Raw genomic sequence first — 25935 nt, forward strand, 5'->3', positions numbered from 1 at the left:
ATGCGGAGCTGAGTCAGAGGGGTTGATTCCCAGTGGGTCAGAATGGAGGAGAGTTTGTGCAGGGGGTCGGGATTGAAAGCACTAGTAACAGCGCCGCTCCCGATTGCCCCGGGGAAGTACTCAGGGAGTCCGGTAATAATAGCTTCATTGAGAATTTGGAGGCAGTTTTGCCAACACTTCAGGTTGGGGGCAGGGTCAAGGGAAATGCCGATTCGGGGGAACCACAGATTTGAGCCAGGGAGGTGGGATGGAAATTTTCGGAAATGGGAGGAGAAGGGGATTAAGACACTGAAAGATTTGTTTCTTAGGGGTCGGTTTGCAGGATTGAAGGAGCTGGAAGCGAAGTATGGGCTGGAGCAGGGGGAAATGTTTAGATTGATGCAGGTTCGAGATTTATCTGAAAGGAGATACAGAACTTCCCGGAGGAGCCGTCCTCCACATTGCTGGAGGAGGTGTTGACAACAGGGGGACTGGAGAAGGGGGTAGTGTCAGCGGTTTACGGAGCTATTTTGGAAGAGGAGAAGGCACCACTGGAAGGAATCAAAGCAAAGTGGGAGGAAGAGTTGGGAGAGGTTATGGAGGAGGGGTTCTGGTGTGAGCTGCTCAGGAGAGTGAATGCCTCCACCTTGTGCGCGAGGTTGGGGCTGGTACAGCTGAAGGTGGTATACAGAGCACACCTCACGAGGGCGAGGATGAGCCGATTCTTTGAAGGAGTAGAAGATGTGTGTGAACGTTGCGGGGGGGGGGGGGGGCACCAATCACGTTCATATGTTTTGGTCCTGTCCAGAGCTAGAGGATTACTGGAAGGTTTTTAGGGTAATTTCTAAAGTGGTGCACGTGAAACTGGACTCGGGGCCCCCGGGTGGCCATATTCGGGGTGTCGGACCAGCCAGGGTTGGAAACGGGTGCGGAGGCTGATGTTGTAGCCTTCGCCTCATTGATCGCCCAAGGCGGATCCTGATGGGATGGAGGGCAGCCTCTCCACCCTGTGCCCTGGCGTGGCGGGGGGACTTGTTGGAATTCTTGACTCTTGAGAAGGTTAAGTTTGAACTGAGGGGAAGGATGGAGGGGTTCTACAATTCATGGGCATTATTCATCATGCACTTTCAAGAACTGGATAACATCGAACATTAGTTTGGGGGGAGGGGGGGGGGGGTGTTGATGGCGACTATGGGTGATTCCTGATTCCTTTGTTATTCGTTTATGTGAACATGCGGGCTACTGTTTGGGGTTTGGTGGGAGGATGGGATCGTTGTTAGAGATATGGGGATTGACATATTTGTTACTGATTATTGTTTATTGTTGGTGGGTGTAAATTTGGGAGAAAATGTGAAAACGGAGAATAAAGAAATATATATTTTTTTAAATTCCAATATTTAGGAGAATAAGGAGGGCATTTTTTTCTATCTATATATTTGTCATCTGATTCTCAAAACACACAATATATCGAAAGCAATGCCATTTAATTATAACTAAGGAAGATATTTGAAGAGATTGTTTTACGGTCCCATTCGATGTTACTACTGGACGGGAAGGTCCCAACATGAAACCTTGGCTCAAAAGAGTGTAACTTTTACTTTTTCTAGAAAACGTGGATGAAGAGTCACAGGACTGCCAATTAGCTTCAAAAACATGTATTAAACATGAAAAATTTCACTATAATACAATGCTCCTTCACTCTCACGTATGTTCACAAATGTACATGATTTTAAGGATAACACGAGTTACAAAATATATTTTATGCCATAATGGTCTCAATAAACACACAGTCCTTGTAACACAATGGACTAACTGTGGTCAGACACACCGTACTCTAAAATCAAGCGGTAGATGACACCCAATCAACCTTCTGTGAATTTCTCCTCAAATTCTCCCCAGATGGTTACTGTACAGTGAGCCAACTGATCTCACTGGACTCCAGCTTCCACGAGTGTTTCCAAACTCCACTCTCAAGAAGACATGCCTTGGAATCTTCTTTCTTTTTTAAAAAATAATTTTTATTGAGGTTTTCACAAAATATCAACAACGAAATGAAAAAGGAACCCAATAGAATTAAATACAAACACAAAATAAAACAACCCCCGTGCCCCCCCCTCTCCCCTATACATAAATAATAAATTAACACCCCAAATTAACACAAAGCAAAAATAGCAAATATATACACCCCCTCAGATCCCCCAGTGTAAACAAACAAAAATAAAATAGAGCCCCCCCCACCCTGGTTGCTGCTGCTGCTGACCATTGTCTACCGTTCTGCCAGGAAGTCCATGAACGATTGCCACCACCTGAAGAACCCTTGTACCGATCCCCTTATGGCGAATTTCACCCTCTCCAACTTAATAAACCCCGCCATCTCGTTGATCCAGGATTCCACGCTTGGGGGCCTCGCATCCTCCACTGAAGAAGAATCCTTCGCCGGGTTACCAGGGACGCAAAGGCCAGAATACCGGCTTCTTTCGCCTCCTGCACTCCCGGCTCCCCTGCAACCCCAAATATTGCGAGCCCCCAGCCCGGTTTGACCCTGGATTCTACCACCCCCGACACCGTCCTCGCTACGCCATTCCAAAATTCCTCCAGCGCTGGGCATGTCAGAACATATGGGTGTGATTTGCTGGGCACCCTGAGCACCCAACACACCTGTCCTCACCCCCAAAGAACCGGGTCATCCTTGTTCCGGTCATGTGTGCCCTGTGCAGCACCTTAAACTGTATGAGGCTGAGCCTCACGCACGAAGAGGAAGAGTTCACCCTCCCAAGAGCATCCTCTCCCAACTCCTTCTCACACTTACCTTTCAACTCCACCACCGAGGCCTCCTCCTCCTCCTGCATCACCTAGTAAGTTGCTGAGATCTTCCCCTCTCCAACCCCCCCCCCCCCCGAGAGCACCCTGTCTTGTACTGTGCGTGGCAGCAGCCACGGGAATTCCACCACTTGCCGCCTGGCAAACGCCCTTACCTGTAAATACCGAAAGGTGTTCCCCAGGGGGAGCCCATTCATCTCCTCCAGCTCACCCAGGCTCGCGAACTTCCCATCCACAAACAGGTCCCCCAACCTTCTTACCCCTGCCATGTGCCACCCCGAAAACCCTCCATCTATTCTCCCTGGGACAAAGCGGTGGTTCCCCCGTATTGGGGTCCACACCGAGGCCCCCACTTCCCCCCTGTGCCGCCTCCACTGCTCCCAGATTTTGAGGGTAGCCGCCACTACAGGGCTCGTGGTATACCTCATTGGAGGGAGCAGCAGCGGCCCCATTGCCAGCGCCTCCAGACTCGTACCCTCAAGACGCCGTCTCCAGCCTCTTCCATGCAGCCCCCTCCATGACCCAAGTGCGCACCATCGCCACATTGGCGGTCCAGTAGTACCCACAGAGGTTGGGCAGTGCCAGCCCCCCCCCCCCAACCCTACTCCGCTCCAGGAACACCCTTCTCACCCTCGGAGTCCCTCGTGCCGACACAAACCCCATTATGCTCCTGTTGACCCGCCTAAGAAGGCGTTCGGGATAAGAATGGGGAGGCACTGGAATAGGAACAAAAACCTTGGGAGTGCCGTCATCTTAACTGACTGCACCCTACCCGCCAGGGACAGCGGCAACGTGTCCCACCTCTTGAACTCCTCCTCCATTTGCTCCACTAGCCTCGTGAAATTAAGTCTATGCTGGACCCCCAAATACCTGAAGGTCCTCTCCGCCCTTTTTAGTGGGAGCTCGCCAATCCCCCTCTCCTGGTCCCCTGGGTGAACCACGAACAACTCGCCCTCCCCCATGTTGAGCTTGTATCCTGAGAAATCCCCGAACTCCCAGAGGATCCTCATTACCTCCGGCATTCCCCCCACCGGGTCTGCCACACAAGTCGTCCGCATAGAGCGACACCCTATGCTCCACCCCGCACCAAGCCCCTCCAGTTCCTCAACTCCCTCAGTGCCATAGCCAGGGGTTCAATCGCCAGTGCGAAGAGCAGGGGGGACAGGGGACACGTACAACAGCCTATCCCACCTGACAAACCCCTCCCCAAACCCAAACCTCTTAAGCACCTCCCACAAGTACCCCCACTCTACCCTATCGAAGGCCTTCTCAGCGTCCATCGCCACCACTATCTCCGCCTCCCCCTCCCTCGCCGGCATCATAATAACGTTCAGGAGCCTCCGCACATTCGCGTTCAACTGCCTCCCCTTCACAAACCCAGTCTGGTCTTCGTGGATCACCTGCGGCACACAATTATCGTGGCTAAGACCTTCGCCAGCACCTTGGCATCTACGTTTAACAGCGAAATCGGCCTGTAAGACCCACACTGCAGGAGGTCCTTGTCCCACTTCTGAATCAAGGAGATCAGTGCCTGGGACATGGTCGGGGGCAAAGCCCCCCCCTCCCTTGCCTCATTGAAGTTCCTAACTAGCAACGGGCCCAACAGGTCCACATATGTTTTGTAGAATTCGACCGGGAAACCGTCCTGCCCCGGTGCCTTCCCCGCCTGCATGCTCCCTACCCCTTTGGCCAGCTCCTCCAGCCCAATCGGGGCCCCAATCCCGCCACCAGTCCATCCTCCACCTTCGGAAACCTCAATTGGTGCAGAAAGCGGCCCATCCCTCCCTCCTCCAGTGGGGACTCGGACCGATACAGTTCCTCATAAAAGTCCCTGAAGACCCCATTGATGCCAACCCCACTCCGCACCACACTCCCTCCCCTATCCTTAACTCCCCCGATCTCCCTAGCTGTGTCCCACTTCCGGAGCTGATGCCGACTTGCCTTTTCCCCTTACTCATAAATCGCCCCCTGGGCCTTCCGCCACTGTGCCTCCGCCTTCCTGGTGGTCAACAGGTCGAATTCGGCCTGGAGACTATGCCTCTCCCTCAACAGTCCCTCCTCAGGCACCTCCGCATACCTCCTGTCTACCCTCACCATCTCCCCCACCAGCCTCTAACTCTCCTCTCTCCTCTCCTTGTGGTCCCTAATGGAGATCAGCTCTTCCCTAACCATCGCCTTCAGCACCTCCCATACCATCCCCACTCGGACCTCCCCGCTATCATTGGCCTCCAGGTATCTCTCTATGCTTCCTCGGACCCGCTCACTCACCTCCTCGTCCGCCAACAGCCCCACCTCCAAGCGCCACAACGGGCGCTGGTCCCTCTCCTCCCCCAGCTCTAGGTCTACCAAATGCGGGGCGTGATCCGAAATGGCTATCGCCGAGTACTAGGTATCCTCTACTCTCGCTATCGGCGCCCTACTCATGATAAAAAAGTCGATCCGGGAATAAGCCTTATGAACATGCGAGAAGAATGAAAATTCCCTAGCCCCCGGCCTTGCAAATCTCCAAGGGTCCACCCCTCCCATCTGGTCCATAAACCCCCTCAGCACTTCAGCCGCCGCCTGCTTCCTACCCGTTCTAGACCTGGAGCGATTCAGTGCCGGATCCAACACCGTGTTAAAGTCTCCCCCCATTATCAGGCCCCCCATTTCCAAGTCCGGGATCCGACCCAACATGCGCCGCATGAAGCCCGCAGCATCCCAGTTCGGGGCGTACACGTTGACCAGCACCACCCTCTCCCCTTGCAGCTTACCACTTACCATTACGACCTGCCGCCATTGTCCGTCACAATGCTCGACGCCTCAATGACACCCTCTTTCCCATCAAGACCGCCACCCCCCGATTTTTGGCATCCAGCCCTGAATGAAACACCTGACCGACCCACCCCTTCCTCAATCTTACCTGGTCTGCCACCTTCAAGTGTGTCTCCTGGAGCATGACCACATGCGCCTTCAGCCCCTTCAGGTGCGCAAACACCCGGGCCCACTTGACCGGCCCGTTCAGTCCCCTTACATTCCAGGTTATCAGCCGGATCAGGGGGCTACCCGCCCCCCTCCCCCGCCGACTAACCATAACACCTCCTCGGCCAGCCACGCGCCCACATGCCATGCCCCAACCCCCTCTACTTGCTCCAGCTCCCCCTTGACCATACCAGCAGCAACCTGGTTTCCCCCCACCCACCCCCCCAGCTAGGACACCTCCTAGCTGCTTTGCTCCCCCCATTGCACTCCCGCAAGTTAGCTGACTCCTGCTGACCCCGACCACTCCCGCCTCTCCTTCGACTCCTCCCATTGTGGGATATACCCTCCTCTTCCATTACCCATCAGCAGACTTTCCGCCTCCCCTTCCATCCCAACCGCGGGGAACAACCCTCGCTTCCCCGCCCCGCCCCCTCCAGCCTTCCGCGCGGGAAAAAGCCCGCGCTTTCCACCTGCCCGGCCCCGCCACCTCTGATGCAGCTCCTTTTACAGGCCCAGTCCCCTCATCCCTGACTCGGGCCTCACCCTCCCCCGCGGGGCCCCATCCCCCCTACCGGCCATTTACTCCATTTACTTACCCCCCCTCCAAGAGCCCACCCGACAGACCCAACCAAAACAGTGCGCAACCCACCCTAACCACCCACACCGAACCAAAAAGAAACAAGAGCAAAGGACCCCCCCTCAAAATGTAACACACCAACAGCAATCCCCGACCACCCATCCCGACCCTCAGTTTGTGTCCAGCTTCTCGGCCTGAACAAAGGCCCACGCCTTCTCCGGGGACTCAAAATAATGGTGCCGGACCTTGTAGGTGATCCACAGTCGCGCCGGCTGCAGCATGCCAAACTTCACCCCCTTTCTGTGCAGCACCGCCTTCGCCCGGTTGTACCCGGCCCTCTTCTGCGCCACCTCCGCACTCCAGTCCGGATATATTCGAACCTCCGCGTTCTCCCACCTGCTGCTCCTCTCTTTCTTGGCCCACCTGAGCACGCACTCCCGATCAGCGAACCAATGAAACCGCACCAGCACCGCCCGCGGCGGCTCGTTAGCCTTGGGCCTCCTCACCAGCACTCTATGGGCCCCTTCCAGGTTCAGGGGCCCCTGGAAGGACCCCACTCCCATCAGCGAGTTTAACATGGTGACCACATAGGCCCCCACGTCTGACCCCTCCAGACCCTCCGGGAGGCCCAGGATCCGCAAATTCTTCCGCCTCGACCGATTTTCCATCTCCTCGAACCGTTCCTGCCATTTCTTGTGGAGCGCCTCATGCGCCTCCACCTTTACCGCAAGGCCTAAGATCTCGTCCTCGGAGATCTTTTGTCGGACCTCGCGGATCGCCACCCTCTGGGCTATCTGGGTCTCCAGCAGCTTGTCGACAGAAGCCTTCATCGGCTCCAGCAGGTCCGCTTTGATCTCCCTGAAGCAGCGCTGGATAGCCCCCTGCTGCTCCTGCGCCCACTGCATCCACGCTGCCTGGTCCCCGCCCGCTGCCATCTTGCTCTTCTTCCCTCGCACTTTCTTTGGGTTCACCACCACTTTTCTAGTCGCCCCGCTCCTGGTCCAAGCCATACACCGTCGGGGGAATATTGCAATCTTCTTCCCACACCGGGAAATGTCAAAAAAATGCCTTTGGGGGCCCTGAAAAGAGCCCAAAAGTCTGTTCCAAGCGGGAGCTGCCGAACGTGCGACTTAGCTCTGCATAGCCGCAACCGGAAGTCTCTGGAATCTTCTTTCAAACAACGCTTTGCCTCAACTGTTTCCAGACAGGATCCACTTCCAGGATATTCCACCCTCCTTTTAGTATTCCTTTGTCTTGCATAATCACATGCTTTCAAGCTTTCACACAATCTCTCAGCGATATCAATTGGCTTACTATTGCTTCACAGGCTGTAGTAAGGTATCACCTTAAGTAAGCTTATGATTACTTCAAATATCTAGGGCTTCCTCTTAGTCAACTTCATCTGGGCTGCACTTTTCAGCTCTGACTTTAACTTTAATGAATGGTACCCTGTTCCAATTCCAGTTCCTCTTTGTTTCTCTGACTTCAAACTTCCAGGAACTTCCGTTTTCCTTCCCTGGTTTCTAGAACTAGCTATTCTTTAGTTTTCTGGGATTTGCTGTCTTGCCCATTATTCCAGTGTTCTGCTTCCGGCAGAGCTAAGAGCTGTTCATTCTCCAGCTGCTAAGCTCCTTCTGCTGTGGTCCAGTTAAACTAAACTCAACATGGTAATTTCCCTAAAGGTGGCCCCTGGTTGCTAAGCAACAGCTCATTCGTTCTCCAATCTCCTGTTTATTCTTCACATCATAAACTCTCTAAACACAATAGCCACACACAGTGTGAACTGAAACTGAAACCAAAACCCCGCCACATGAAAACGCCTTTGTGTTTTTAAAAATAAATTTAGAGTACCCAACTCTATTTTTCCAATTAAGAGGCAATTTAGCATGGCCAACCCACCTACCTGCACATCCTTGGGTTGTGGGGGGTGAGACCCACGCAGTGATGGGGAGAATGTGCAAACTCCACACGGATAGTGACTCAGAGCCAGGATCGAACCCAGGTCCCCGGTGTCGTGAGGCAGCAGTGCTAACCACTGGGCTGCAAACATCTTTGTTTCACATGAATCCAACTGGAGTTTTACCTTTTCTTACACAGAAACATCAAATTAAACTCACTTAAATCCATACCTTATTTCTAATGTCCAACCATACAAACACAGGTCACTTAAAGCTATTTCTGCTTCCTGACAAGAAAAAAAATAAAAATACAAATGCAAGTAGCCAGAAACATAAGAAAACAGTAAAAAATACACATCAGTCAAGATATCTATGGAACAATCATTGCACATTAAACTCAGATTTCTCATCTCCTGGGAAACTCTGAAGATTGATGGTTCATAGATTTTCTTTTGTGGGCTACATAATTGGGTCATGTATTTTTTTTCGCTCCAGTCATCCGTGTTTGAATTAGTTTTTTTAACCTGCTCCTCTTAATCATTCTTCCTCTACCCCTTCAACCCCAATCTGCAGCTGCTTATTATATACTGGACAGCAGCTAAAAGTGAAATGAAAATGTTTTAAAAAGATTAGAGAAAAAATGCTTAATATTTTCTATAATTTACTCATAACTATTTAACTCGCTATAGAGGGATTCAATTATGCCGAAAAAGTCCCAAATCGCTTAAGCAGCCCCATTATATCCCCCATCGTGGGAACCGGGCTGGAAATATACAACAGAAGATCATCAGCATACGCAGACACCCTATGCTCTACTCCCCCCCCCCCCCCCCCCACCCACCCCACCCCACCTACTCACTATCCCCCTCCACATATCCAAGCTCGTCAACACAATGGCCAACGGCTCTATCACTAGTTCAAACAAAAGAGGGGACATGGGACACCCCTGCCTTGCTTCCCCATGCAACTGAAAATATCCCGAGTTCACTTCATCTGTACATAGACTTGCCTTTATACAACAATCTGACCCATGCCTTATGTCCAATCCCAAACCGCTCCAAAACCGCAAACAAGCAAATCCACTCTATTCAATCAAGTGCCTTCACCGCATCCAGCACTACCACCATCTCCTGCTCTCCCACATTTAACAAGCGCCGCACATTCAAGGACAACTGCCTACCTTTTACAAACCCTGTCGATCCTCCCCAACCAGCTGCGGAAGGCACTTCTCCAACCTAAGGGCCAACACATTGGCAAGAATCTTGGCATCCACATTCAACAGAGCTGTTGGCCGATGTAACCCACACGCCACTGCATCCTTATCCTTTTTAAACAACAGCGAAATAGATGCCTGTCCCATTGTCTCTAAAAGTGACCCCCTAGCTACCGTGTCCTCAAACATGTCCACCAATAGCCGCGTCAGCCTATCCAAAAACTTTATATAATATTCCATCTGGAACCCATCAGTGATCAATGACTTAACATTGTCTTCCGTGCCTCCCAAAACACAGACGGCGAGACCGCCATATTTTTATTGAACCACATGGTCATTAATCACCGTTGCCATCTTCACACAAAAACGTAGATCCGCAAGCAACCCCACATCGGCCCCTTCTCTAAGGCCACATCCACCAAGTGCAGAGCATGATCTGAAATAATGATCGCCGAGTATTCTGCCCCCCCCCCCCCCCAATGTCCCCCTTTCTGTTTCTGTTTGCGTTGGCGATAGAGCCTTTGGCCATTGTGCTGAGGTGCTTGGATTTATGGAATGGGGCGGCAGGGGAAGGGTGGAGGAGCACAGGGTGTCCCTGTACGCGGATGATCTGTTGTGATATATTTTGGATCTGAGCTCTTCGGTGGTGGACATAATGGGTCTGTTTTCGAGATTTGGGGTATTTTCAGGATACAAGTTTAATTTGGGGGAAAAGTGCGTATTTTGTAGCGTCTTCTCCAGGGGTGGGGATGTTGCCGTTTCAGGTGGCAACAATTCATTTAAGATATTTGGAGGTGCAGGTGGCCAGGATTGGGCGCAACTTCGTACGCTGAACTTTACGAGTCTGGTTGGGAGGGTGAAAGTGGAGATATTAAAATGTGACAGTTTTCCCCTGTTGCTGGCAGGCCTGGTGCAGGCAGTGAAGATGAACATTTTGCTGCAGTTTCTATTCTTCTTTAATGCCAGCCGGTCTTTTAGCCAAAGTCGCTTTTTAAGGGGGTGGACAGGTTAGTTTTGTTGTTTGTTTGGGCAGAAAAGGCAGCCAGGATAAGAAAAGTGGCATTCCAGAGGGGCCGGGCCTTCCGAATTTGTTGTATTATTATTGGCCGGCGAACTTGGAGAAGATGCGAAGATGCGAGCTGGTGGAGGGAGACAGAGGCTTTATGGGGAGGGTGGAGGCGGGTTCTTGTAGGGGGTCGGGGTGTGGGTGCTGGCGACAACACTGCTTCCGTTTGCCTCAGGGAAATATTCGGGAAGTCCTGTGGTGGTTGCCACATTGACGATTTGGAGGCAATTTCGGCAGCACTTTAGGTTGGGAGCCAGGTAGAGGCTGATACCGATCCAGGAACCATGGATTTGAGCTGGGGAGGATGGATGCGAGGTTTTGGGGATGGGAAGAAAGAGGGATGAAGGAGATGAAGAATATGTTTTTGGAGGGGCGGTTCGCAAGTTTGGAGGAGTTGAGGGGAAATTTTGGGTTTCCGCGCGATGAGGATATTTGATATATGCAGGTGTGAGACTTCGCGAAAAAGGTCTTTCCAACCTTCACGTTAGTGCCTGTCTCCTGGTTGTTGGAGGAGGTGCTGTCAGTAATGGGGTTGGAGGGTGGGGTCATCTTGGTGATTTGTGGGAGGATGTGGAGGAGTTGGGGATAGCGCTGGAGGAGGGACAGTGGTGTAAGGTGCTGCAAAGGGTGAATGTTTATCCTTGAGGCTGGAGTTGATACAGTTGAAGGTGGTGCACAGGGCACATTTGGGGGGGGGGGGGGTGGATTGGTACAGGGATTATTGTACTTGGGGACGTAATATTTTTGTTTTGCACAATGCTAAAAATGCAAACCAAAATACGATCCATTTTCGGATGCAACACTGTGTTTAAAGCCCCTCTAAACTTAACTGATGCATGTCCAGGCTCGGGATGGTCACCAACATCCTCTTCATAAACTCTACATCCTCCCAATTCGGGGCATATACACTAACCAACACCACCAACCACCCCTTCAAAGTGCCCGTTATTGTAATATTTCTACCCCCCCTAATCTGCCACGTTTTCTCCATCTGAAGTCTAACTCTCTTACCCACCGGTACTGCTACTCCCCGCCATGCTATCAAATCCCGAGTGAAACTCCTGACTCACCTAACCCTACCAAAGATTAACCTGGTCCTTCAAGCTCAGATGGATCTCCTGCAGCAGCACTACATCGGCTCTCAAGCTCTTTGAATGCAAAAAGACTCTCGCCCACTTCACCGGTCCACACAAACCCCGCACAGTCCACGTTACCATTTGGACTGGGGGGTCTCTCAACCCCTGCCCCCCCACTCTCTTCGCCAACTCCTTAGGTCCACCATCCTCCCAAAATAGCCCTGGCTCCATCTATGAATGAGACCAAGCCCTGCCCGTAGACACCGTTAACCAACTACCACTTCCCCCTTATCCCAGAAACCCCCCCAACCACTTCCTCTTGAGACAACTCCTCAGTGCATACTCCCCATCCACCCACCATTCACACCTCCTAGGCCCGTCGAAACCTGTCCACACAGGTCCGGCCGACCGCGTCCCCTCACCCACCTCGCACCCGTTCACTCACTAACTTAAATTTGCAACCAGAGCCCTCTCCCCCCACAAACCTACCACAAAAAACAACAGAAAACCACCACCCCAGCCCTTCCAAACAACCAAATATGCTAAACACCAAAGGGGGGGAACCCCCGACCCATTATCCCACCGTCCAAATCATCCCCTCCCAACCATAACATAACAAATCAAAGTCCAAACCCAGTTCAGTCCCAGTCCTTCAGCCCTCATGAACGTATCCGTCACCTCCGGCGTCTCAAAGAAATGGTCCTATTAAAGGTGACTCATCTTCTTGCCAAATCCACCGTGACGTCATGGTATATACGAATATCACTGCCTTCCCACCTCACCTCCCGATTCTGCTTGGCCCATGTCAAGACCTCCTCCTTCATCTGATAGCTGTGAAAACAGACTATCACAGCTCTTGGTGGATCATTCACCTTTGGCTTTGGCCGAGTGACCGGTGAGCCCTATCCAGCTCGAAGAGGGAGGTGCTCTCCTCCTTCCCCAATAACTTGGTGAATGTCCCTGAAAGGTACTTGGGCCATCCAGCCTCTTATGCAGTCCTGCAATCCAAAAATTTTGCCACCATGACCTGTTCGCCAGGTCCTCCTCTTTGGTTCTCAGCCTTTTGTTACTTTCCTCCACCTTACGCAGCTCCTCTCCCAGCGAGCTGGTCGCAGTGCCGCAACAATGCCTCCTCCACCCCCTTCAACACCTCAGCCTGCTCCCACACTGTCTCCAGCGTCTTTCCAAGAGCCTCCTTTATCGGGGCCAGTGTATTCTCCACCGACTGTTTGTGCGTTCCCATCATCTCCTTCCCATGCCGCTCAAAATGCTTGGCAAAGCAAACTGCAGCTCAAACTCCACCGCCATCACCTCGGCCAACGTGTCCACTGTAATGGGCGCAGCCCCACCCGGCGAGCTTGCTCCCGCCATCTTTGCTCCTACAGAACTCTACACTGAACTCAGACCCGCAGGCGGACTAGTGCTCGTACCTCTTCATGCCGTATTCTTTCGTTGGGATTTTGACATCTTCTAATTCCCACAACTTTACTGTAGACAGTTCATATAAAATCTTCCCCCCAAAATTGAGTGAAAAGGGCCAAAAAATGAGAACTCTAGCAGGAGCTGCCCAACGTGCAACCTCCACCTACATATCGCCACCAGAAGTCCTGATTGTGATATTTTAAACTAAAATTTAAGTAGGTGCTTGCTGGTTGATCAGTTCAGCAAACATTCTAACCTAATGGTCTTTTGTTCATGCTCAATTAGAATTTGAATCAATCAGTTGTTTTGTCCTTTTACACTGGTCTGCATCTTCCATAAGTTTTTCGGAATCCAAGAAAGCAACCTGTTGTACTTGGTGTCCTAACATTAATTTTCATGTGCTGAGTTTTCTATTTCTTCAGGATCTCAGGAATATTGGCGCTCTAGCAGCTCTATGATCAACCAAAAATAAATATAGCTTTTGGAGTAATGGTTTTTGGTCTGTGCACATTTAAAGCCAATGATAATGGCGATCGATGCAGAAAAAGCATGACCACAATTGTGGGGAGGGATTTGAGACTGGTAACAAAGCATTAAAGCTGAAGCTACAGTGAGTTATGTACTCCCTGAAAGGGAGACTCAATAAGCAGACTCAACAGGCAACCTTAAACAATGAGGCACTAGAGTTGGGCCCAATCTTACCCAATGTCCAAAGATAATTTTTTTTTAGCAATGGTCACTGAATTGTGAATAGGGTGGGAACCCCAGCTGACTTTCTCCCTCTCTGACCCAAGCATTCTACGACACATGTAATGTCCACACTGGTTCCTTAGCTGTGCTCAGCTAACATAGATCACAAAGGGAATTTAACTTGTGGCTCGGGTTATTGTCTGGGATGGTAACAGAACAAATTACTGTACTCTTCATACTGGAGGAATATTCACGCCGATCTTTAGCCATCTAAATAACAGCTATTTTTCTAAAGCATAATTCTACCTTGTAATGTATCTGCAGCTGTTCATTGGTCGATTCATTTTGAAGTAGAGAAGCCCGGTTTATGTAAGCTTCTGCCTGCACAGGGTCATCATCTTCCAGGTACAAACGAGCAATTTTCAGATAGGTGTCCAGTTTATAGTCTACATTATATTGTCTTCAAAAATAAGAGGATTTAAAAGTAAACAAACAAGTTTTTTTTTTTAAACTTAAAAATCAAGTAAAATGACCTGATATATTGCAGGCTATGAACATATATCCAGGATTTAAATTAGAAATGATTTTATTTGGATGCTAACTCAAGGTAACAATTATTCATTTTATCATTTACTGAACATGCAGCAAACTTCAGGTTTTATTTCAAAAATTCCAACCAACATTTCCTTCTTATACATTCTTTGGGTGTGAGCTTTGCAATTGCCCTCGAGAACTGTTCTGGTACAGTTGCAGCCCATCTAGTTCAGTACTCCAGCTGGGGTACTGTCAGAGCCCACAGCCCAGTGCTTCCATCCCACTATGACCGATTTAATGCCACATGGTTTGTGCAACCCGGAGTGAAATTTTGGGAGAGGTATGAGAATTGTTGACCAGTGGTGATGGCGGGGGGGCCTTCAGCTGCAATGTCATTGATTAATTATTATTGATCCAATAATTTTCTGATTATTAAGCAATAGGCAATTGATTATTAAACAGTATAATTAATGTAATTAGTTCCTGATTATTAATCTAATAGGGCCCTTATTAATTATGCAATAAGATCTGATCATTGATGCAATAGGCACCAGATTTTTCACCATATTAATGGTGCCTTAATATAGTAGCATTCTTAATCTTAATGTAATAGGAACCCAATTATTAATGTAATATGACTCTGTTTTGATGTAATAGGATCTTCATTATTGATCAACAGCATTCTGATTCTTACTGTAATAGAATCATGATTCTTAATGCATCATGATCCTAATTATTAATATATGATGATTTTGATTATTGAAGAAATAGGCTTTTATAAAAATAATGAACACCCACCTGGTTACAGGTTTTCTTTTGCAGCAATCAGGCCTGAGAGAGCAATCCATTAGGCCACAGACACCAACAGAAAAATGTGAGGATTTAAAGGGGCTTTGGAGCTGGCAGAAATCAGTCAGAGCTCATGGTAACCATCGCTGCCTCGAAACTTGTGGTCACAATCCATGGTTTGGTAAGCCCTGCCACTGCCTTTACCACAACCAGTGCCTTCAGCCGTTTCTTGATATCATGCGAAGTGAATCGAATTGGCTGGCGACTGGCATCAATGTTGGTGGGGACCTCAGAATGAGGCCAAGATGGATCATCCATTTAGTACATCTGGTTGAAGATGGTTTTAAATGCTTCAGCCTTGTCTTATGCACTGATGTGCTGGGCTCCCCCATTACTAAGGATGAGGATATTTATGGAACTTCCTCCTCAGTTAGTTGTTTAATTATTTACCACCATTCATGATTGGATGTGGCAGGATTGCATAGTTTTAATGCATTGGTTGTGGCATCACTTAGCTCTCTGCCTATAGCATGCTACCCTGCTGCTTAGCATGGATGTAATTTTGTGCTGTAGCTTCACCAGGTTGGCACCTCATTTTTTGGTGTTCCTGCTCCTGGCTTGCTCTCCTTCGCTCCTCATTGGACCAGAGAGCAAAACATGCCCAATAAGGAGTAAGGGAATATCAGGAGACGATACCAAGCTGATTTCACACAATTTCCTGTGGACAGCTTCCCTCTGATACTAACAGAGGGCTGAGACCAGGTCATTCACCCACTCACTCTCTTCCTAAAAGATATCTGGCCCAGAGATCCCTGGTAGGAGAAGGCAGACTTGCACAAAAATGCATTGCAAAAAACAAGTTGTATATGTTTGGAAGGCAGTAACTCTTCCAAATCATTGTCTTTGCTCAATGATCGAATATGTGTCATCTGTGACTATGTAATTGTCTCAAGGATGCCAAACGACCCAATTATAACTGTCAGCTCAAGCAACTATACACTATTTGCTATTTACAATCTTATTCAAGGGAAAATTTGAATTGTTTCTTTATACAATGATTTGTGGACAATAATTTTAAAAGCAACCACCTTATTCAAAACAGTTACAATACTGCACACATTTGAAAGAGAATGGAGACTCGTCCAGTACACACTTTTGTCCAGTTTCTAACGGAATTCCCACCAAAACTTGAGCAGCATTTCTCCAATCTTCTTCCTTCTCATAGATGGTGGCTAGATGCTGTCTTATGGAAGCCACCTGAAAAATTAAACACAACCATGGATACAATTCATGATAAGACAAAGGCAATAAGCAGTAACCACTGAATAAAATGTCATTGAATCTATTTTAATATTATAGATATTTTTTTATACAAAGAAATATCTTATATCATGCATGGAATAATAATAATTTTATTAGTGTCACAAGTAGGCTTACATTAACGCTGCAATGAAGTTACTGTGAAAATCCCCCAGTCGCCACATTCCGGTGCCTGTTCGGTAAACTGAAGGAGAATTCAGAATGTCCAATCACCTATCAAGCACATCTTTCGGGACTTGTGGGAGGGAACTGAAGCACCTGGAGGAAACCCACGCAGACACGGGGAGAATGTGCAGACTCCGCACAGACAGTGACTTAAGCCGGGAATCGAAATGGAATCCTGGCGCTGTGAAGCAACAGTGCTTGTTAAGTAATGGGTTAAGAGACATTCCAATTAGTTGTCTCATTCATGTTAAGTATCCAATAATTGACACTGATATGTAAAGATGCTTCAGGTGGCCTTTGTGTCAGGTGATGTGATGTTAGAGTTTTGTGCAAAGTCTGTTGAAATAAATTAAAGATGTTTGTGGAAAAGGAGCAGAACCTTTGACTCTTTATACGACAGCAGCTAAACGTCTAACAGTGCTAACCATTGTGGGGCATGCCACCCTCATGTAATCCTCAAGAGCAACCCTGCCTGTGCAGAGCTACATGCATGATCGATACTTTCTCTCTCCCCCCCCCCCCCCCCCCCGCCCCCATATTTAAAAATGCTCAGCCCATTCGAAGCCGGGGCTCTTGGGAATCTCCACCTCCACCGGCTTAGTGTTAAGCCGGCAGGAATCACGACTGGTTTTTGAAAATGGAAACCAGCTATGATGACCGGGGGGCTCAGAGGCCGCTGAAACCCTTGGATGGGCGGGAAGAGAGCAGGGCAGAGCCGGAGTGCCAGGGGACAGTGGCACGGAGTGTCATAAAATGAGGGAGGGTCCAGGGGTGGTGAATGAAAGGGGGTTCTCGGCGACTCCATAGTGGGCTATCGCTCATTTGGGGGTGGGAGGGAGGGGGTGTGATGCTCCCATGCCACTGAGGGTGGACAGGGGTGGTAGAATTTAGTGAGAATCTCCCCAAGCTCCTGAAAATGACTAAGTGTGGGTGAATTGCGATGGGAATCGCACCAGAACAGCCGGCAGGATTCTCACTGGTGGCCGGAACTTTACGGCCGTTCACACTGGTGGTCTTCTGGTCTGGACAACGGCGCAACTCCGCGGTTTCCCAGGGGCAATGGGAAACCTCGTTGACCATGTCACGCCGCAGGTCAAAGGCGGGTTGCCTCCGTTGGAGCGAAACACATGGCACGTTGTCTGGAAAATCCTGCCCACCATATGTGGAATTGCAGTTATGTCCCATTCCACAGCAGAGTATCTTTGAATGTCAACCTGCTATATCACCTCAGCATAGATATGTTTTCTGCCAGACTTACTGTAACACCCAATTCACAAGCCATACTTGCAACGATGAGCAGGCTCTGACACTAAATTGGCTGACAAAAATTGAACCAAAATATTAAAGAATATATATATATATATATATATATATATATATATAAAATTTTGTACAGGCAGCCAAGCAAGCATATAAGTAAATGAAGAACTGAAGGATATATTTCAATATATCAACTGACCGTTGGAGCTCACTTAGATATTGTACTGGGAATGTCCATTTAATCATCCTATATGAAGGACTGCTCTGGGTATAAACAATGGACTATAAATTAGAGGTATGTGAGCCATAGAACATTTAAATGGAAATGACTGAAAATAGAAAAGAAGTGGTATTGTCCTGTTTTAGAACCTAAAATGAAGATGGATGAGCTTGAGGTCCTTAAGGCATTACAAGAAGTTATTTCCAGCTGACCTGAACTGGGTCAGAATTGGTAAGATATTTTTATGCTTCATTTACCCTGGAAGCCCTCTCAATTCAGTCTTTGTACCTGAACCAAGTATTTTAATTCATGTATTCTGAATTCAGAAACTGGGAGGATTCTCAGGCTTCACATTCCTGTTTTCATATTTTTTCAGTGGCTTGGATCAAAGGGTAATTGACTGATTAGTGTTTCACATTGCAATTTATTCATATCAGCACAGAACAAGAAAATTCACAAAATATTCTGAGGTTTTTTTTGCTTTATAGGTTCAAAGAAAAGTCAATGAAGCATTTTCACAATTAAAAATGAAGCCACACTTATTTTAACAAAAATAAATATTGTTTCCTAGTGCCTGTCATACTCTCACCTGCTCTTCAAATGATATGACTCTAGGCTGGATCTTTTCCAAAGTAAAGTGATAGATTTCTTTGGCTGTACCATCTGGAAGATTTGGTAGGTGGGAGCAAAAGTCAGTCAGCAACTGCCGGGAAATCACTAGACTGACATTTTCATTGACCACTGTATTAAAACAAAAGAAAATAGTGAATCACAAGCCTTCTACGATTAATACAGGTTGAGCATCGCTTATTTGAAATTCAAAAAGCTCTGAAATCTACACTTTTTAGAGCGTCAGCATGGCGTCACAAAAGGAAAATCCCACATGGTTCTGGGAAGGTTCCCGCACGATGCACGGGTCCCAAACTGCCACAGACGGTCACAAGGCCTAGGTGTGGCTGTTTTGGCACCAAAACGTCAATTTGCTTTCAGCAGCCATCATAGCCAGACATTAGTGCATTATTCACTGTGATTATCATGCTTCTGCTGATCACGAGGCAGCTGGATGAGCTATCGCATTATATAACTTTACAGATATTCCAAAATTCAAAAAATTCCAAATCCGAGACACCTTCGGCCCCAAGCATTTTAAATAAGGGATGCTCAATTTGTAAATGCTAACAATCTATTGAGACGAGCTGCTTACATTTCTTTATGGTTTATCAGCAGAGTTAGGCTCCTTGAAACACATAATTCACAATTATCAATGTCAATTTTTCAGGTCACTGTCCGAAATGTGACACCAGCATTTTGTTTTTGCATGTTGCAAATATAATTTGGCGGAAATCAGATCACTTTTAAATCAAAGAAGGGGTGCAGAAGGAGGCCATTCAGCCCATTGAGTCTGTACCAACCAGTGGAAAGAGCACCCTACTTAAGCCCACACCTCCATCCTATCCCCATAACCCAGTAACCCCACCTCACCTTTTTGGACACTAAGGGCAATTTAGCATGGCCAATCCACCTAACCTGCACATCTTTGGACTGTGGAAGGTAACCGGAGCACCCGGAGGGAACCCATGCAGACACGGGGAGAACGTGCAAATTGCACACTGACAGTCTCCCAAAGCCGGAATTGAACCCGGGTCCCTGAAGCTGTGAGACAGCAGTGCTAACCACTGGTCCACCGTGCCGCACCACGGATACAACACGAGAAAATTGTAATCTTATGTTACATCATTTCTACAGGCTTTTAACACAGGCCACAGACAGAAATGTTGTGTTTTGTTTAGGTTCGGCTTGGTGCCTGTACCTTTAAATCCTATTTTAGTAGACTGGATGCTTGATGTCAACTGCAAAAAAAACCCTGAATCCAAAACAAATTGTTGAATGGCATTTTGATGTAACACATATGACGTAATTTGTCCAATTCAATATGGCTGGAACTAATTTTGGATTAGAGTGGAAGTTATGACAATCAATACAAGCCAGAAAAAGGAGCAGGATGGAGGGACACTTGACTATATTGATTAAGTTGAGTTGGTACAAAATAATGAAATCAATTGGAACCTTCTCAAGGTAGAAATCCCACAGTCAGAAAGGATTACGAGAGGGAAAAATGTTTCTTTATTACAGATTGCTTAGAATTAATTTATTTTCTACTTGACAATAATAGCCTTCCTTCTGTTAATGTTAAATTACGCATCTTTGTTTTGTATCTTAAACTTAAAATGACACCATGTGATGCTTTTGAAGACTAGACTTTGGTATTCCAGTTATTATTGAAAATGTAACTAGTTCTCAAGACTTGTTTAGACATTGTTGAGAGAATAAGGAGTTGGGGATTGCTTATTATGATCTAAATCAAGAGAGCCAAAATAATCTTGAGTGAGAAGCATGGAAAAGATCCAAAAACATAATCTGTACGACAGAGGAGTTTATTATTCTGAATACAACACACACTGAAGTTAGCATTTGACAACACTCTTTCATGTTGAAAACTTAAAACATGATTGACCATGGATACATTTATTATGCAAATAAATCAACTTTCTAAACCTGAGATTTTTATAGACTTAAAAAATGTTGTTTTGCATAATCTAGCCCCAAATCATTCAGGGCAATTCAATGCATTTGATGAGAAACAAAAATCATCTCTAATTTTTAAGAAAGCAACATTGTCACTGGGCTTATGTAACATACCGAAGCCAAGAAACAATAGCACAAATTGCACACAAGCCAAAAGCAGTTTAATTCTGCATTGTATTCTTAATTGATACCCTCCACTGATGTCACCAGGTATATAAATAGTCAGTCCCAATACCCTGCAGTAAACCACACAGTTGTCTGATTCTTAAACAGATTTTCTGAAAGACTGTTGTCTAAACTCCACATCTATTGGAAGTACTTAGTTTTAGAAATGTAGACCAACTAAACTAAGTAAATTAATTTATTTAAATAAGTCATGGAATCAACAGCTGGGGAATGAAAACAATGGCTTCAACCCTCCCAATATTTAGTTGAAATAAATTACTGCTCATCCACTGCGTATCATCTACATACAAGATTCATTGCAGGAACTCACCAAGCCTCCTGAGACAGTACCTACCAAACTCACGACCACTATCATCTAGAAGGACATGGGCAGCAGACACAGGGAACACCACCAAGTGAAGGTTTCCACTCACCATCCTGACTTGGAAATACAGTGTCATTCCTTCGCTGTTGCTGGGTCAAAACCGGGAACTCCCTCCCTAACCGCACTGTGGGTGTACCAACACCTCAGGGACTGCAGCGGTTTCGGAAGGAAGCTCACCCCACTCAATAAGGGATGAGCAATAAATGCTGGCCTAACCAGTGACATCCATATCCCATGAATTGATTTTAAAAATACAAAGGTTGGTAAATCTTTGGAATTCTCAACCCCAGAAGGCTGTGGCAGCTCAGTCATTGAATATGTTGAAGACAGAGATCAACAGATTTTGAGACGGTACAGACATCAAGGGTATGGTGCAGAAAATAACACCCAGGCAGAAGATCAGCTATGGTCTAATTGATAGGCGGAGAAGGCTTGTGCGTCTGAATGGCCTACTTCTGTTCCTATTTCCTATGTTCCCACTTTCCTAACAGCAATCCCAAAAAGTGGGAAAATGTAACTGAAAACCAATCCAAGTGATGGCACCAGTTGTGGGCAGGGGTTTGTCACCAGCATGACGTGGGGTTTCAGAAGCTCCACAGCAGATGGCAGCCCGGTAAACAAGGCATCAGCAGTGGTCATCCCACAGCACGAGCATGGGACAACTTCATGTGTGGCAGACTTTGCTTTTCCAGAAGCAGCTTGTTCAGCCATCAAAACAAGTACAGCAGCTAATCTCATCTGACCTCACCAGCGTTCTGAGGCTGCATTCCCATCATCTCTCACAGATGGAAGGATGTCAATCAATCAGGATTGCGTGTGACTTGGAGGAGAACTTGCTAGTTAATGGTGGTGTTCTCATGTGCCTGTTTCTTGTTGGTGGTAGAGCTTGTGGATTTCAACGGTACTGTTAAAGGAGCCTTGAAAATTTGCTGCATAGCATCTTATAGATGGTACACACAATTGCGACAGTGCGCCAGTGATAGAGAGAGTGGATGTCCAGACTTGGTGCAAATTAAGTGGCTGGTGTCGAGCTTCTGGAGTGTTGCTGGAGTTGCAGTCATCCAGACATTTTAGTTCACAACACTCCAAACTTATACCTTGTAAATGGTGGACAGGCTTTGGGAAGTCAGGAGGCAGATTATTTGCTGCCAAAGTTCCAGCCTCTGATATGTTCTTGTAATCACAGGATTTACGTGACTGATCTAGTTAGGTCTCTGTTCAATGGTGAGACCCCACCAATATGTAGATGATGGGGGATTCAGTGATGTTAATGCTGTTGAATGTCATAGGAAATGGTTAGATTCTCTCTTATTGGAGATGGCCATTGCCTGACATTTATTGGTTGACACCCCAAGCCTGGTTTTGTCTAAATTATGTTGAATACAAGCATGGGCATCATTATCTGAGGAGTTGCAGATGGAACCGATCACTGTGAAATAGTGAACATCCCAACTTCTGACTTTATTAAGGCGGAAAGGTCATTGATGAAGCAACAAAAGATGGTTGTGTCTGGGACTACCATTAGGAACTCCTGCAGCAATGTCCTGGGGCTGAGATGATTGGTGACGAACAACCACAACCGTATTTAGATTTAGATATAGGAGCAGAATTAGGCCTTTCAGCTCATCGAGTCTTCTCCATCATTCTATCATGGCTGATATGTTCCTCATCTGCTCCCTACAATGCTACAGACCAAGAGCTGGATTGCAAAATCAGCCAGAGCATCTCCTCCCTAGAACACATGAACTAGGAGCAGGAGTAGGCAATTTAGCCTCCCGAGCCTAAACACCTTCAATGTGATCATGGCTGATCCATTCTGGCCTCAACTCCACTGTCCTGCCCGTTCTCCATAACCCTTCAACCATTACCAATTAAAAATCTAACTCCTCCTTAAATTTACTCACTGACCCTGCATCCACCGCACTCTGGGGTAGTGAATTCCAGAGATGCTCAACCCATTGGGAGAAGTAGCTTCCCCCTCAAGTCTGTTTTAAATTTGCTACCTCTTATTCTAAGGTTATGACCTCTCATTTTAGAATGCCCCACAAGAGGAAGCATCTGCTCCACGTCTACTTTATCCATACCTTTTAGCACCTTGTATATCTCGATTTGATCTCCCCTTATTCTTCTAAACTCTAGAGAGTATAGGCCTAAACTGTTCAATCTCTCCTCATACGACAAACCCCTCATCTCTGGAACCAATCGAGTGAAATTCCTCTGAACTGACACCAATGCCACTACATCTTTCCTCAAATAAGGGGACCAAACCTGTACACAATTCTCCAGGTGAGGTCTTACCAATGCCTTGTATAGTTGCAACACTTCCTTACCTTTATACTCAATTCCTTTTGCTATAAATGCCAACATTCCATTTGCTTTCCTTATCAGCTGCAATTGCATGAATGTTTTCTGTGACTCATGCACAAAGTCACCCAGATCCCTCTGCAACGGAGCACCCCAAAGTCTCTCCCCATTTAGATAATAAGTTGCCTTTCCATTTTTTCGACCAAAATGCATGACCTCACATTTGTGCACATTAAACTCCATCTGCCACATTTTGGCCCACTCTCCTAACCAATCTATATCAATTTGTAAGATTCTTATTTCCTCTTTACAACTTACTGTCCCACCTATTTTTGTGTCATCTGCAAATTTGACTATCGAACCTTCTATCCCTGTATCCAAGCCAATTAATATAGATTGTAAATGGCTGGGGCCCAAGGTCCAAACCCTGTGGCACCCCACTAGTTACATCTTGCCATTCAGAAAAAGACCCATTTATCCCGACTCTGTCTCCTGTCCGTCAGCCAGTCTTCTATCCAAGCTAATAAACTATCCCTAATCCCATGTGATCTCACCTTGTGAATTAACCTTACGTGTAGCATCTTATCAAACGCCTTCCAGTAGTCCAGATATACCACATCTACAGGATCTCCATTATCCACTTTGTTTGTTACATCTTCGAAGAACTCAAGCAAATTAGTCAAACATGATTTTCCTTTCATAATACCATGCTGACTCTGATGGATAGCGCTTTGCCTTTCCAAATGTCCTGATATTACGTCCTTGATAATTGATTCTAACAATTTTCCAACAAAAGATGTTAAACTAACTGGTCTGTAATTTCCCACATTCTGCCCCCCTCCCTTTTTGAAGGGCGTTACGTTAGCATTTTTCCAATCTACTGGAACCTTTCCCTGTCCATGGAATTTTAGAATACTATAACCAATGGATCCACTATCTCTGCTGCCACTTCCTTTAACATCCTCGGATGTAGGCCATTAGGCCCTGGGAACTTGTCTGCCCTCAATCCCAAGAGTTTGTTGAGTATCATTTCCCTATTGATGCTGTTGGTTCCAAGTTACACCCTTTCTATTCCCTCTGAAATGCCCATTCCTATAGGAAAACTGAGGCAAAGTACTCATTTAGCATCTCTGCCATTTCGGTGTTCCCCACTATTAACTCACCAGTTTCATCTTCCAAGGGGCCAACATTCACCTTAGCGACTCTTTTCTCTTTTATGTACCTGCAGAAGCTTTTGCTGTCCTTTTTGATATTCTGTGCTAGGTTATTTTCCGTAATTTTTTATTACTTTTTTAGTATCCCTTTGTTTATGCTTGATAGTTTCCCAATCTTCCAGCCTGCCACTGGCCTTTGCAATATGATATAGCTTAGTTTTTGTCTTTGACCTCCTTGCTTAGCCATGGATCGTTTTTACCCCTCTTCCCATCTTTCTTCCTCACTGGGATATATTTTAGTTGTGAGGAATTGAGTATACAACTGCCACTGCTCATCAGCTATCCCACCTTTTAGCCTTCCTGCCAGTCTATACGGGCCACATCTGTCCTCAAGCCTATGTAATTTTATTTGTGCCGGGTATGATTCCAGCCAGTGGAGAGTTTTATCTCCAATAACTTACTTTTTACTACGACTCCTTGATACCACAATTGGTCAAATACTACCTTGATGTTATGGGTAATCACTCTCACCTGACCTCTGGAAGTCAACTCTTTTGTCCATGCTTGGATTAAGGCTGTGATGAGGTGTGAAATCTAGTGTTTATGGCAAAACCTAAAGTGAGCATCAGTGAGCTGAGTAAGTACCACAATAGCACTGTCCAAAACACCTTCTATCACTTTGATGATGATTGAGGGTACACAAATGGAGGGGTTATTGGCCAGATTGGATTTGTCTTGGACAAATCTATGGACAGGACAAATCTAGGGAAATTTCACAATGCAGTCTTAGCTGTGCTAGAACTAGTTCAGGAGCATGGCAGATGGAATGTTGTTGGGGGCAGATGGCAACCAGTGCTCTCAGTCTTTTTCTGTTATCACGTGGCATGAATTGAACTGATGAAAGGCTGACATCGTTGGTGCTGGGGACCTCAGGGGGAAACAAAGAAGCATCATCCACTTCGAATTTTTGTGTGAAGATGATTGTACACCTAAAGACGTGGTAAGCTTGATTTGAGAAATAAACATGGGGATTAAAAACAGAAAGCATGAGTGGAAAGTCTCCCTTTCAATGATGAAACAAACTAATACCAACTGCAACAACCCCAAACCCCCTCAAGGAAAATACCAACCGCCTTACTTACTAAAACAAACCCGACGTGCTGAAGCAAAATAACCTGTCCTGGTTCCCATAAACTGCATCCTCAACCACTGAATAAAAACAATGCAACTATCACACCATGGCAAATTAAGCGCACACACCTGCCCAAATGCCTCATGGTATTGAGAAAGTTCAAGCCAAATGCATACAGTAATAATTAGTTACTTTGGTCAGCAGGTAGGATGAGCTGCA

The 25935-nt window shown here is 46.8% G+C and overlaps 1 protein-coding gene across 4 annotated transcripts in view; it reads right to left on the minus strand.

Annotated features, from left to right (window-relative positions):
• Positions 1 to 25935, minus strand: part of cops4 (COP9 constitutive photomorphogenic homolog subunit 4 (Arabidopsis)) — a 158135-nt gene that overhangs the window by 99944 nt on the left and 32256 nt on the right. For all 4 annotated transcript variants that reach the window (XR_011940182.1, XR_011940181.1, XM_072496347.1 and 1 more), the window contains exons 3-5: positions 18580 to 18731; positions 16179 to 16282; positions 14009 to 14162 (exon numbers count right to left, since the gene is read on the minus strand). Coding sequence is in view for 2 of the 4 variants with exons in the window: in XM_072496347.1 (XP_072352448.1) it covers positions 14009 to 14162; positions 16179 to 16282; positions 18580 to 18731 (410 nt within the window). In the remaining 2 variants the exon portion in view is untranslated. The remainder of the gene's footprint in view (positions 1 to 14008; positions 14163 to 16178; positions 16283 to 18579; positions 18732 to 25935) is intronic.

The sequence above is a fragment of the Scyliorhinus torazame genome, chromosome 3, assembly GCF_047496885.1.
Source record: "Scyliorhinus torazame isolate Kashiwa2021f chromosome 3, sScyTor2.1, whole genome shotgun sequence".
In the NCBI taxonomy this organism is placed as follows: domain Eukaryota; kingdom Metazoa; phylum Chordata; class Chondrichthyes; order Carcharhiniformes; family Scyliorhinidae; genus Scyliorhinus; species Scyliorhinus torazame.